At 48.3% G+C, this 12326-nt stretch overlaps 1 protein-coding gene across 1 annotated transcript in view; it reads right to left on the bottom strand.

The window, feature by feature from the left end:
* LOC135904973 (uncharacterized) overlaps positions 1 to 12326 on the bottom strand; it is a 75886-nt gene that overhangs the window by 47621 nt on the left and 15939 nt on the right. Inside the window, exons 4-5 of the mRNA XM_070541233.1 lie at positions 7400 to 7418; positions 3150 to 3287 (exon numbers count right to left, since the gene is read on the bottom strand). Of these exons, the coding sequence (XP_070397334.1) occupies positions 3150 to 3276 (127 nt within the window). The 5' untranslated portion in view covers positions 3277 to 3287; positions 7400 to 7418. The remainder of the gene's footprint in view (positions 1 to 3149; positions 3288 to 7399; positions 7419 to 12326) is intronic.

Consider the following 12326-nt stretch of genomic DNA (forward strand, 5'->3'; position numbering starts at 1 on the left):
CTTTCTGTGCAGATGCTGCTGGAACACCGCCCCCGTCGCTCGTCGTCCCATAAAGCGGTGAAGGCGCTTTTGTGCTTCTTGAGGACGACGGACTTGTGTGAATGTCTGTGACTATTAGTGCAATTTCTATTAGACCACACGCGTGAGCGAGCTCACCGCTAATATCCTTCTTTCCTTCCGTCCTCTCTCTCCCTCTCATCTTTGTTTTCCCCTTTCCCATTCCCCGGAGTAGGGTAGCCAACCGAACGTTATTATGGTTAACCTCTCTGCCTTCTGCTTTTGTCTTTCCTCCCTCCCCTATGTGTTTACGTGTGCTTGTATCGGCGTGAATAGGTTTAAAGGCCGTTTCTTTCGTTGCTGTAGCACAGTCTGCTGCCCTACGATGTTCGACGGTTTTGAAAAGCATTTAGCATTGCACTGTCGTCTTTGCGCTGCAGTAAGACAGGTGGTCGAAATTTCCGAAGTCCTCCACTACGGCGGGCCTCATAAACAGAAAGTGGTTTGGGCACGTAGAACCCCATAATTTTTTTTAAAATATCAGTCAACGCCCGTGTCGAGCGCGCGATGTGTGATTGTCCCACCCTGCGCTCGCCACAATCATAGCACTTTTATTATGGCGTCGTTTTTCGAGAACATCACAAAATAATCGTACGTTGGTTTAATTAAGTGAAGTCGCTGCAGCGAGACGTGAATACCGTGCTAAAAAAGTGACTGGTCACGGTTTGTCGTTCGCTCCGCAAACTCTGTGTTGCCACGAAACATGAACGGAGTGGTGTGAACATCACTCAAAGCAGTAGAAAAAAAAGAGCCTTAAGCGTGCATTCATGTCATACCGCGTCATACACTTTATTAGCTTGATGCAAGACAAGGGCCGCTATTAGCTGAAGTAAAACTAGCGAACGATATTAGCTCAAAAAGTAATTGCAACTTTATCACATCGGTGTCGTGCGCGAAACAGTGCAAGTACGATAAAAATAATCTCGTCTGAAGGGACCTGATGAGCCTATACTAACGTACTGTCACAGTGGCCTAACTTGCCTAATTGAACTCATTAACTGTTTGCATTTCACAGCGAATAAAAAAAAGGAATACAAGCTGTAGAACGTGCATCAGTTGGTGGAGTAGAGTGCGCATTAACTTGCTACTTTACCTTTGTTTTACAGCAATACACACTCTTTTTCTATACAGTGCAAGATTGTCACAGAATGCACTATTAATAACTGACGCAACTGTATTAACAGAATAGGCGGAATCCAAGCCGAACATACACAAAAAGCCCCGAGAAAGTGCCGAAACAAAGACTGCGTTGTTGAGTGCCAGTCCCCCTTTGAACGAGAGTACGCGCTTCTTTCGCGTAAATGGAAATGCTGTGCGGATTTCGTGCAAAAAAAAAATGTGGCGCTGGAGGGCAATATGGGACCAGCACAGTACAGTCAGCGGGTTTCATTACCTGAAAATCGGGCCGAATTGTTCACAGTGGAATGCCCACGCCCACACGTCAATGCGCGCCGTCGAAGGCCTATGCACACTAACGCGGCGACGGTAGTGCCACCTATAGTTCGATATCGCGGTAAATACTTGATATTCTGGTGCTTTGTTAGAGTTCTCTCCTTGTATATTTTCCATTGAATTGTACTAGCACACTCCATCCCCCACCCTCATTCGGGAGTTACGTGACCTGTATTATAAGTTTATATATATATATATATATATATATATATATATATATATATATATATATATATATATGTTAACGACAGCACAGTTGTTGCGAAGCTAATCTTCCCAGGTGCGCGATTTCAGCTAGTCACAACAACGTGGTTTTTGTCGCCGCCGATTCAGCAAGAGCTATCGTTACAGTCAATATGATCATGCAAAGGATATCGAAATACCCGAAATTTAGCATATCGCTGACGAATGTTCAATCATTAAATATTTCCACATTTTATTGTTAACTCCCATATTCACTAAGGAATCCGTCATGATCGATATATGTATAGAGCAACGACAACATGTATGCTTCGTCTTGCCTTTAAGTAACGTTCAATAATTTTTGTGCGTGCGTGAACCGCTATTTTAGAGCGCAGCTCTTTGGCGTCCGTTCCTGGGTTTCGCGTCGGCGTTGTCGTCGGCCTCGTAACCTGCTCCGCCGCCGCGCATGCGCGCTGTCGGCTCTCCGGGCGAGGGAGGATGATGGAAGGGAGGAGGAGAGACTGTGGAGGAGGGCTGGCTACACAAATGGCTCTTTGGCGTCCGTTCCTGGTTTTCGCGTCGTCGTCGGCGTTGTCGTCGGCCTCGTAACCTGCTCCGCCGCCGCGCATGCGCGCTGTCGGCTCTCCGGGCGAGGGAGGATGATGGAAGGCAGGAGGAGAGACTGTGGAGGAGGGCTGGCTACACGAATGGCTCTTTGGCGTCCGTTCCTGGGTTTCGCGTCGTCGTCGGCGTTGTCGTCGGCCTCGTAACCAGCTCCGCCCCCCTTTCATCCCCCCAGCGCTAGCAGCGACCGACTGATACCGCTTTCGTGAGTCCGCTACCGCACTCACGAAAGACGTCGTGCACTTCCTGCAACTCGCATTAACCGTCCATCGATCCAAACCGATGTTAGTAGTGGGGGACTTTAATGTTGACATAAAGACAAACAGCAATTTCCTAACACTTATGCGGGAGAACATCCCGTTCCTCTCGCTCGTAACGCGTCCCACGGCTGTGACAACCTCGCGAGGCACTTGTATAGATCTCGTCTTTGAGAATCAAGCATTGGTGTACCAAGTCGAACATATATCAGTCTATTTCTCCGACCACAAAGCTTCCTTCATGACTGTCAAGAACTGTTAGTGGAGTCTTTGTTAAAGGAATACGTGTGAAAAATAAACAAAAAATTCTGTGATAGCGCATACATGTGTTGCTCGATTTCTTTGCCTCAATCTATCGAAAAGGTGAAACAGCTTATTTGCTGCGCTCAAATTTCGCATTAGGAAGTAACGTAATCGTCGGTAATTTTTTTTAAACTGCCCTTAATAGGATTGTGCGTCAGATACTCATCCTGATGAAGAAAAACAAATGGCGGAGGCGCTTTTTTCTTTTCCACTGGTTGGGGTTGTTATAAATTTCACGAAAGTCAACGTAAAACAGAATCACTCTAAGCTTACGCGTCGTTGTCGTTGTCGTCCTCTTTGTTGTCGTCCTCTTTGTTGTCGTCTTCCTCGTTGTCGTCTTCTTTGATGTCGTTGCCTTTGTTGCTGTGGTGGTCGTCGTTGTCACTTTCCGCTTTGTCATCGTCTTTGTCGCTGCGTGAGAAAAAGATTTAGTGCACATTTGTTTAATTATAAAACATTTCTGTAAAATAAATTAAGGTTTTGAAATGATTCCTGATTTTAAGTGCGCTGTATGCAAACACCATCACAACACAAACTCAACGAGTTTTTTATTTCTCACATACAGTATTTTTTTCATTCTCCTCCCGACTTAGGCATGCTTTAGGTAGGTGGTTTATACGGGGGCCTTTAATTTTTGCTGTGTTTTTTTCTTTCACTACTGTACTTTCATTATTTTGCAGGTTAGATCCGGAGGAAAAAAAAAACACAACTACCTAAATCGCTAACATTTATGTTTTAAACAGGAGCGCATATGTTAAAACAATGCATACAATTTTTCTCGATTTCCAAGCTTCTTTTCCTCCCGCAGATGCATTAGTCGTCGCCTTTTAAGCAAACTTATAGACGTCTTACCGTGTTTCTTCTTTTTAATAGCTTTAACGAAGAGACCAGCCAGAACTTTTGTGAACAAAGCGTAATTATTACTATTAATAGAAGAGTCCTCGAATAAATCATATATTGTGCCAACATTCTAGGTCAGTTACAGGAAGCACACTAAGCTTCGTTTTCCTTTCGAACGATTTGTGTTGATTGATGAAAACATTGGCCTTAGCCGCTTTTACTTTATTACTGAAAATTAGTTCCTTGCTTCCTTTCAATGTGCATACCACTTGACGCACAGTACAAATGATAAAGCCTCCCTTTTTGTCTGTTCGGGGAAACGCGGAACTATCATGACCTATGCAATGGTACCACTTTTTGCTTACTATATTTATCTTTATGCCTTGTTCTGTATACATTGATCTGAACCTTAGCTGTACATACATTGAAATAAAACATTTTCTATTAAAATTTTAATGGTGGACTCTCGTGCAGTGATAGTACGCGTGAGCGTAGATGGCGAGGGACGCGAGCACCTGAGGAGAAAGGGGCCTGGAGGAAAAGAGAATCGCAGCGTTTGCGCCCTTTTCCTTTGTGCTTCGACGCCGCCGTGCTCGCTGTGCATCTTCGATGCGCCTCTTCTTTGCACTTGGGTGCCTCGATGTCCTCCTCGCCCGCTGCTCCGTACAAAGTGCAGACAGCGGTGGCATCTACTACGGCGTTGAGCACGCGAATGGCGGACGTCGTTGCAGCCTTTGGCGAGCGCCATCTAGGACGCGTTGCCGGCGCTCGTGTGTATCCGCCATTCGCGTGCCCAATGCCGTAGTAGACGCTGCGATTGTCTCTGCCCTGCACGGAGCGGCAGGCGAGGAAGACATCGAGGCACTCTGCACGCGTATAGCGATATACGCCTGGAGGTGGAGAAGAGAATCGCCACGTTTGTGTCCTTTCCATTTGTGCTTCGACGCCGTGGTGCTCGGTGTGTATGCGCGCGGCGTCCTTACGCTTGCGCGGAACCTACATTCACGGAGTGAAACGTCACTATAACTTTATTATTTATTTGAGGCTTCCTCTTCCAAATGAATCATTTACACGCAAAGAATTAGAAACTTCTTCAGATCAAAAAAGAGATTAGAATTTGAGCACTTGCAAGGTCATTGCAAGAAGCCGTACACTTCACGAGTCTACACAGGCAGGTTACTAACTATTGGTTAGTTATCATCATTGCGACATTTTGCATTACAAACACCATTCCTCTGAGCAAGCCGCGCCTCTGCCTGAACTTATGTCGGCGCACTACACAGAATGCGTGTGAGGTAGTGTGCAGGCACACTTTCTTCAGCATCGGCCCACCCACGTCTGAGAGCAAGTCGTCTGCGTGGCGTGGGTCAACATCGCGCTACAATGGACGACACGTCGCTCTCTTAGCCCGGGATGCAGCCGCAGTATGTATCAAGAAATACGCTCACGCAAAATTAAAAAAAAAGAGATTCAGATAGAACCGGAAAAATAACTCGACATAATAATAACAATGACCCAAATCCAGGAAGAAGATGTAGTATTATGGTTGCGGCCGGCCCCAGGTACCAGGTACTTCAGCGAGAACTGTTACCAGGTTATAAAATACGATGAATTCAAAGAAAAGGACATTTTCGTTCGCCAAAGTTCGCAGCAGTAACGGAAATCAGGAAGCGCGAGTAAGGCCCGCTGGCGAAGAATCACAAAATGTATTTTAATTAGACACTTTACAGAGGCAGTCGCATAACACTTGTCATACAACCGCAAAATTGCTGTTCAGAACATATTGCATGCCTGCTCGACATTAACCTGCTGAGACACCACACGGTCAAATACTGCTGCTAAAAACTTCACAGTGTTTGCAATGTAACAGTGCATTTCATGATCAGTTATAGCTATTGCCACTTTCGAAGTTGAGATCAATTATAGTTATTCCCACTTTGCAAGTTGAGATCTATAGTTTCCCTGAATTTCCGGTACTAATTACTCAAACAATGTTGCAGTGACGTCTCACTTCGCGAACGTGGGTTATGCGCAAACGTATGCTCTCCTCGAACATGCTCCTTTTTTCAGAGATTATGATACAACTTCGTTAAGATTGTGTAGCAAAGACGCCTTAATTTTGAGAGCCAGTATTTAGAGCCGTCAGCTTTAGGAAGATTCATGGCGTCCAATGTTTGGCGCGCTTTTTTCAAAGACGCCTTAACTTTTGCGAGCCAGTATTTAGAGCCGTCAGCTTTAGCAAGATTCACGGCGTCCAATGTTTGGCGCGCTTTTTTTAACAGTTGTTGTACCAACTTTACTAACAGTGAAATAACAGGGCAAGCGCACATTGCTGCAGATGCAAAGAAGAGGTGCCGCCTGCATTCTTAAGAACGGCCCAGCTAAGGTGCAAGTTTTTCCAGCCACTTACGACAGGGGCGGCAACTTTCCCTGGCGTTACGCTCTAACCTCGTCGCCGTTGTGACCGAATGAGTTCGACGAAGCAGGCTTTGTGCGCAACACGACACCGCCTACCCGGGTCGGCCGTGAGCGGGGGAGTGTGCACGCGGGAACGTCTACTGATGCTCTTTCCCACGCGTCGACCAAGACGCAAGAGAATGGCTACCCGGCCACGCTGCGAGGGTCAGCTCCGAGTTCTACGAAATTCGCGTGACGTCGGTTCCGGACCGGACCGTGAACCTGCGCGTGTGTGTGTGCGAGTGTGTGTGTAAGGCGTCCCGGAGAGAGGCGACGTGTTTACAATGACTGGACGAACGTTTCCGTCCCCTTGGAATTCAAGGGGGACCGAGTGTTTAGAAACCGCTGTTGTGCGGATGCTCGAGACACTTTCTTAAGCAGTCATGTTGGACTGAGACAGTCTATCAAGCAGTCGTGTTAGACTGACGTACTTTCTCTAGCAGTCATGCTAGACTGATGAACTGCATGTAAATACTATAAATAAACCCTTATTCCTCGTTCTCTATGAGAAGCAGTCCTTCCCTTCATCAACGTCCTCAGCGTGGATAAGTTGGATGACGGCATGGGCCAGCTACCTTCGAATTCATGCCGGACTCCAATCTTGACAACGAGTTACGAGCGATGGGATTGAGCCCCCAATCCTGACAACTGGTGGCAGCGGTGGGATCGTCCCAAAATCTTACAACTGGTGGCAGCGGTGGGATCGTCCTAAAATCTTGCAGCATGCATGGTGAGCACTGCGGCGTCCAAGCAAACAGAGAAAGGGCGCGAGCCTGCCAACTCTCTCCTCCACCTCCAGGCGCCTTCCTCCTCCGCAGCTCGCTTCCTTCGCGGCTTCAAACGTAAGCTCGCCGATTTCACAGCTCGCCGATCTACGCCTACGCGTAAAATCAGCTCTGTCTTAGTATTACCGATAACGATTTCGTGTTCGCGGAAGTGCTGCGGTATTTTACGTGTATCAGAGTGCGCGTAATTGCTCCTTTTTCTCTCATGTAGCACTCACTCATACTAGTCCGTCAGGTACGCTGCTTCGCTGTAGAAAAACATCGTTCTTGATTTCTGCCCGCTAACAGGACCGGATTTCATGGCACATATAAAAGGCTGCCGACGATTTGCTGTGGCTGCCGACGGAGATAACGGCAGCCATCCGACCTTCGTTGCGTGCTGCTAAGATTTCAGGGCAATGGGAACGTTAGGATGCACGAGCGCAAACCCGCTATACTTACTGCACTGGTCCCACAGTACCTGCGTGCAATCAGTTCGACTTCAGGAACAGCAGTGGAAAGCGTGTGCGTCGTTATCTGATACGCACAGAATTACTTCCCCTAATAGAAATTGAACACACACACACACACACACACACACACACACACATATATATATATATATAAATATATATATATATATATATATATATATATATATATATATATATATATATATATATATATATATATATATATATATATATAGTGACACAGCTACACAAAATAAGGTTATGGGTAATTGTAGTAAACGTTCATTTATTAACAAAATTTGCAAGCATGTGACAGTAGGTTAAACTATTCCAATCTCTTTTTATTGCGAGAGCTCGAGGAAGCACGAAGGTAAATCCGCTCGCTGCTGCTGCCATGCTTCCACACTCCAGTGTTTGGTGAGCGAGTTTCTGCGATCAACGGAGATGTGCTTGTGTTCACGGTACGCGCGTGACGTCATGCTTATTAACTTCGTAAACAATAGCTTATAATTTTATACGACCGTAAAAACAAATAATCTTACTTCGCATAGCTGTCGATTAAGTTGCTATCGCATCGATGCTTCGCGTTCAGAGTGAAACTGCGATGGAAAAATTGTCCGTTACACAGGCCATAGTGCGATGGTCGTACAGGCAGACGTGAACAGATGTCACTCGATGACCACGGACACTCGCTGCCTGGACTCTGACGTGATGAAGAACGGCAGCAGCGGTCAGCGAACACTTCGTGCTGCCTCTACAGCTTCAACGCGTCTCCAAAAATTGAGATGACGCGGCCTCCAACTCTAGCGATGGACAACACAGCTCACACGAATCCACAGGTTATCTCGTCTCACGAAATCTTTGTATCTGCCGCCGCTGATAACCTTCAAGAGAGGTCCAGTGCAGCCGCTATCAGCTGTGCCACGCGCAGCAACGGCTGGGCTAGAATTGGAGACGCGCTCATTTGCCTCTACCCCCTCCACCCTTGTAGGCTAACACTCGAACGCTTTCCCTCGCACCTACAACATACCTACAACATACCGCACCTGATTGTCAGAACCACGAGGATACCACCTTCGAGCCGGTAGGCCCATTTTTGGACTTTTTATCGGACTTCGAAGATCTCCGACGTGGCCGGGGAGCTAAGTCTCGCGTTAGGCTTAGCCACACCCGACACCCAGGCGGGCAGCAAGTAAGTCGGAGCGACAAGGCATCGACCGAAATGGATCCCCGGGGTGCTACCAACCCTGTGACAAGCAATTTTATGGCCGGGCCGGCCCAAAACCCGGCAGAATGCCAAGATATGGAGGAGGCGCCCGGCACCACGAACTCGAGCACGGAGGAAGCGGGCACCGGAGCCGCAGAAGAGGACCTCATGCAGCAGGACACCACGGGCGAGGCGAGCCGGCAGCAAGACGGGGAAAAAAACTGGCAAATCTACCATTCCAGGCGCCAGAAAAAGAATCTCAAGCGCGCTACAGAGAGCGACGTCATTTTGAAGACGAGAGGACCCCAAGCCACGGGGAACAATAACAACATGACGCCGGCAGCCACAGCTGGCAGCGGCGTCACGCAAGACGGCGTGACGGGAGCGCTGCAGCAACAACAACAAAAGGTGGGAGCGCCGCGGCAGCCGAGGCAGAGGCTGCCACCGCTACCGACGGACGACGCGAAGATGATCATCCGGCCCAAAGGGGGGCTGAAAATCAAGGACATGAAACCATATCAAGCAACGCAAGCCATCATAGAGGCCTGCGGGATGAAATTCAAGGAAGAAGACTTTCTGGTCAGGCTCCGACCAGGGTCCAACATCGTCATCGCAACTGCTTCCAAGGAAGAAGTAGCGGACGTCATCAGGAAGATCAAGTACCTCCCATACAGCGGCATCAATTACGAAGTAAACGCTTACGTGGCGATGCCTGGCGACGTAAAGCGGGCGGTCATCCACGGACTACCGATAGGATTACCATCTGAAATACTCGAATCCAAGCTGCGACTACGTACTCAAGGGGTGGAGATCCTGGCGGCAAGGATGCTGGGCAAGTCGGAGACGGCGCTAATCACCTTCGACGGCCCCATCATTCCCAAGTGGGTCATCTTCAGCGCAATAGAATACAAGACATACCCCTACAGACCAACCAGACAGTTTTGCTACGTATGCGGCACGCATGGACACCGCTCGGGCGTCTGCCCAACGCCGGGAGCGAGAACCTAAAGGCAGTGCGGAGCAAACAACCCAGTTGAAGGACATCAGTACCAACCAAAGTGCCTGGTATGCGGAGGCGAACACGCCGCCGGTACCCGGGACTGCCGGATGCGCCTCAAGAACATCGACGAGCTGCGAGGACGAGCCTCGCAGAAAAGCCGAGGGCGGAGCCGGAGCCGTAGGCGCCGTCCAAGGTGGCTGAGCTCAGAAGGAGAGCAGAGCCGCTCGCGGAGCCGAGGCCGCAGCCAAACGCGGAGCCGGGACCGCAGCCACTCCAGAGACAGCTCCTTCCCACCGCTGGGGCCACCATCCGCAGCCAAAGGGCAGTGGGAACAGCAGCCAATACCACAACAACAACAAAAGAAGGGCGGAGTTAAGGTAAGCTGGGGGGCAGGCCCTCCCAAATCACGGTTTCCGCACTTGGACAATAACAATAACGACAACGAACTTAAACAACTAAGGGAAGAAAACAAGGCTCTAAGGCGAGAACTAGAGCAGAGTAGGAAGAAAACAGAACAACTAGAGGAGAGAGTCAAATAACTAATCAGGGAACTGCGACAGAAAAGGGCGGGTAGCCTGCCGCGACAGCAGACTCCACCTCCAGCTATGGAGCAACAGCCACATCAGTCGGAAAAGGGAACCATAGAAATGCAAATGCAATCCTTTATGCAAAAAATGCAGGAGCAAATGAATTTGATGCAACAAAAGATCGCGATGCAAGATCAAAGCTTTCGCAACTACATAAAAAATCAAAATACGCAAAAGATAACAAATAAGGCTAGAGATAGACTCTATCACGAAAAAAGATTCGGCACTGAAAACCAAAGTATAACAACAACCAAGGATAAACCAACATGGCTAGAAACAACACATTAGATATATGGCAGTGGAACTGCAGATGCTACCGCAAAAAGCAAGGCCCGCTGCAGCAATTCATAAATTCACAGTTAAGTCGTCCTGACATAATCGCGCTGCAGGAGACAAACACCGTGCCGACACTCAAGGGATACACGTGCCAAGAAAAAGATCGCACGGCCACCTTAATTAGTAAACAACTAGTCGCCATAGCACACGATGAAATTCCGGACACGCGGATAGAACACATCGTGACAGAGATAATTCCAAAGAAAAAGGGAAAATAAAAAAGCACTTTTATCATAAACTTATACAGTCCGCCGGGACAAAATGACGGGGATTTTCAGAAACTTTTCATAGGAGCCAGCAAGCTAGCGAAATCCAACACCCTGCTTATAATGGGTGACTTTAATGCCAGGGGGCAGAGCTGGGGATATCAAAAAGACACTAAGAAGGGAACGCAAGTTAGCGACGCAGCAGAAATCGCAAGCTGCACCGTTTTAACGGATGCAAACCATCCAACGCGCCTAGGCAACAGCGTTAGTCCCGACACATGGCCAGACCTGACATACGTCAGGGGAGCTAGACAAGCCACGTGGGAGAACCTGCTGGAGAACCTGGGTAGCGACCATTATATTATAAGAACGCAAGTGTCAGCGGAGAACATCAAGCGCAAGGTAGCAACAGCCAAAATAACGGATTGGAACGCTTTTCGCAAAGAATGCAAGCACATGGAGGGGGCGATAACCTCCATAGAGGAATGGTGCAAACAACTTAAGGAAATACAGCAACAATACACCCAGGAGGTCGAAAGGTCAGAGCAAACACCGGAGGTGGACTCGCGACTCCTCAGGCTATGGGAGGCAACGCGTGGACTAACAAAAAGGTGGAAGAAACAACGACTAAATAAGAAGCTAAAGAAGAAGATAGCAGAGGTTACCAAGGAGGCAGAGTAATACGCAGCCCAACTCACACGACAAAGTTGGCAAAAGTTTAGCGACACGCTGAATAGAACCCTCAGCACCGCAAAGACCTGGCGTATCCTCAAGGCTCTAATGGACCCAACCAAGACCAAGTCAGAGAGTAACAAGGCCCTCCAAAAACTAGTACACCAATTTGAAGGGACAGAAGAAGAGCTACTGGAAAAAGTCCGTGTAAAGTGCTACGGGCAAGATAAACCCGAAGCGTACACGGAGAGATACCGAGGCGAAGAAAACCCCGACCTAGACAGACCCATCACCAGGGAGGAAGTTTTCGCAGCAGTTAAGGCATCGACCCGGAACACAGCAGCCGGTGCGCACAAGATTAGGAACGCACTAATACTCAACCTAAGTGATGAGGCGGTCACAAACCTGACGAACTTCCTCAATACACATTGGGAAGCGGGGACACTGCCAGAGGAATGGAAACATGCGGAAGTAGTTATGATCCCCAAGCGAGGGAAAAAACTACTAGTAGAAAACCTACGGCCGATATCACTCACTTCGTGCCTTGGCAAGTTGTACGAGCGAATTGTGACAAGGAGGCTACAACAATACATGGAAGATGAAGATCTGTATCCCCACAGTATGTTCGGCTTTCGCACCAAATTATCAACCCAAGACGTCCTACTACAAATTAAAGAGGGAGTTTTAAGCAACATCCCCTACAACGGAGAAAACATAATAATGGCACTCGATGTCAAAGGAGCATTCGACAACGTCAGCCACGCGGCCATCCTCAAGGGACTGGACGATCTCAACAGCGGACGAAGAATCCACGGCTACGTGACAGCGCTCCTATCAAACAGAACAGCCACGGTGGGGTTAGGAGACCTGCGTACAGACAAGTTCCACACGCCTAACAAAGGAACCCC

The sequence above is a fragment of the Dermacentor albipictus genome, chromosome 6 (assembly GCF_038994185.2).
Source record: "Dermacentor albipictus isolate Rhodes 1998 colony chromosome 6, USDA_Dalb.pri_finalv2, whole genome shotgun sequence".
In the NCBI taxonomy this organism is placed as follows: Eukaryota; Metazoa; Arthropoda; class Arachnida; order Ixodida; family Ixodidae; genus Dermacentor; species Dermacentor albipictus.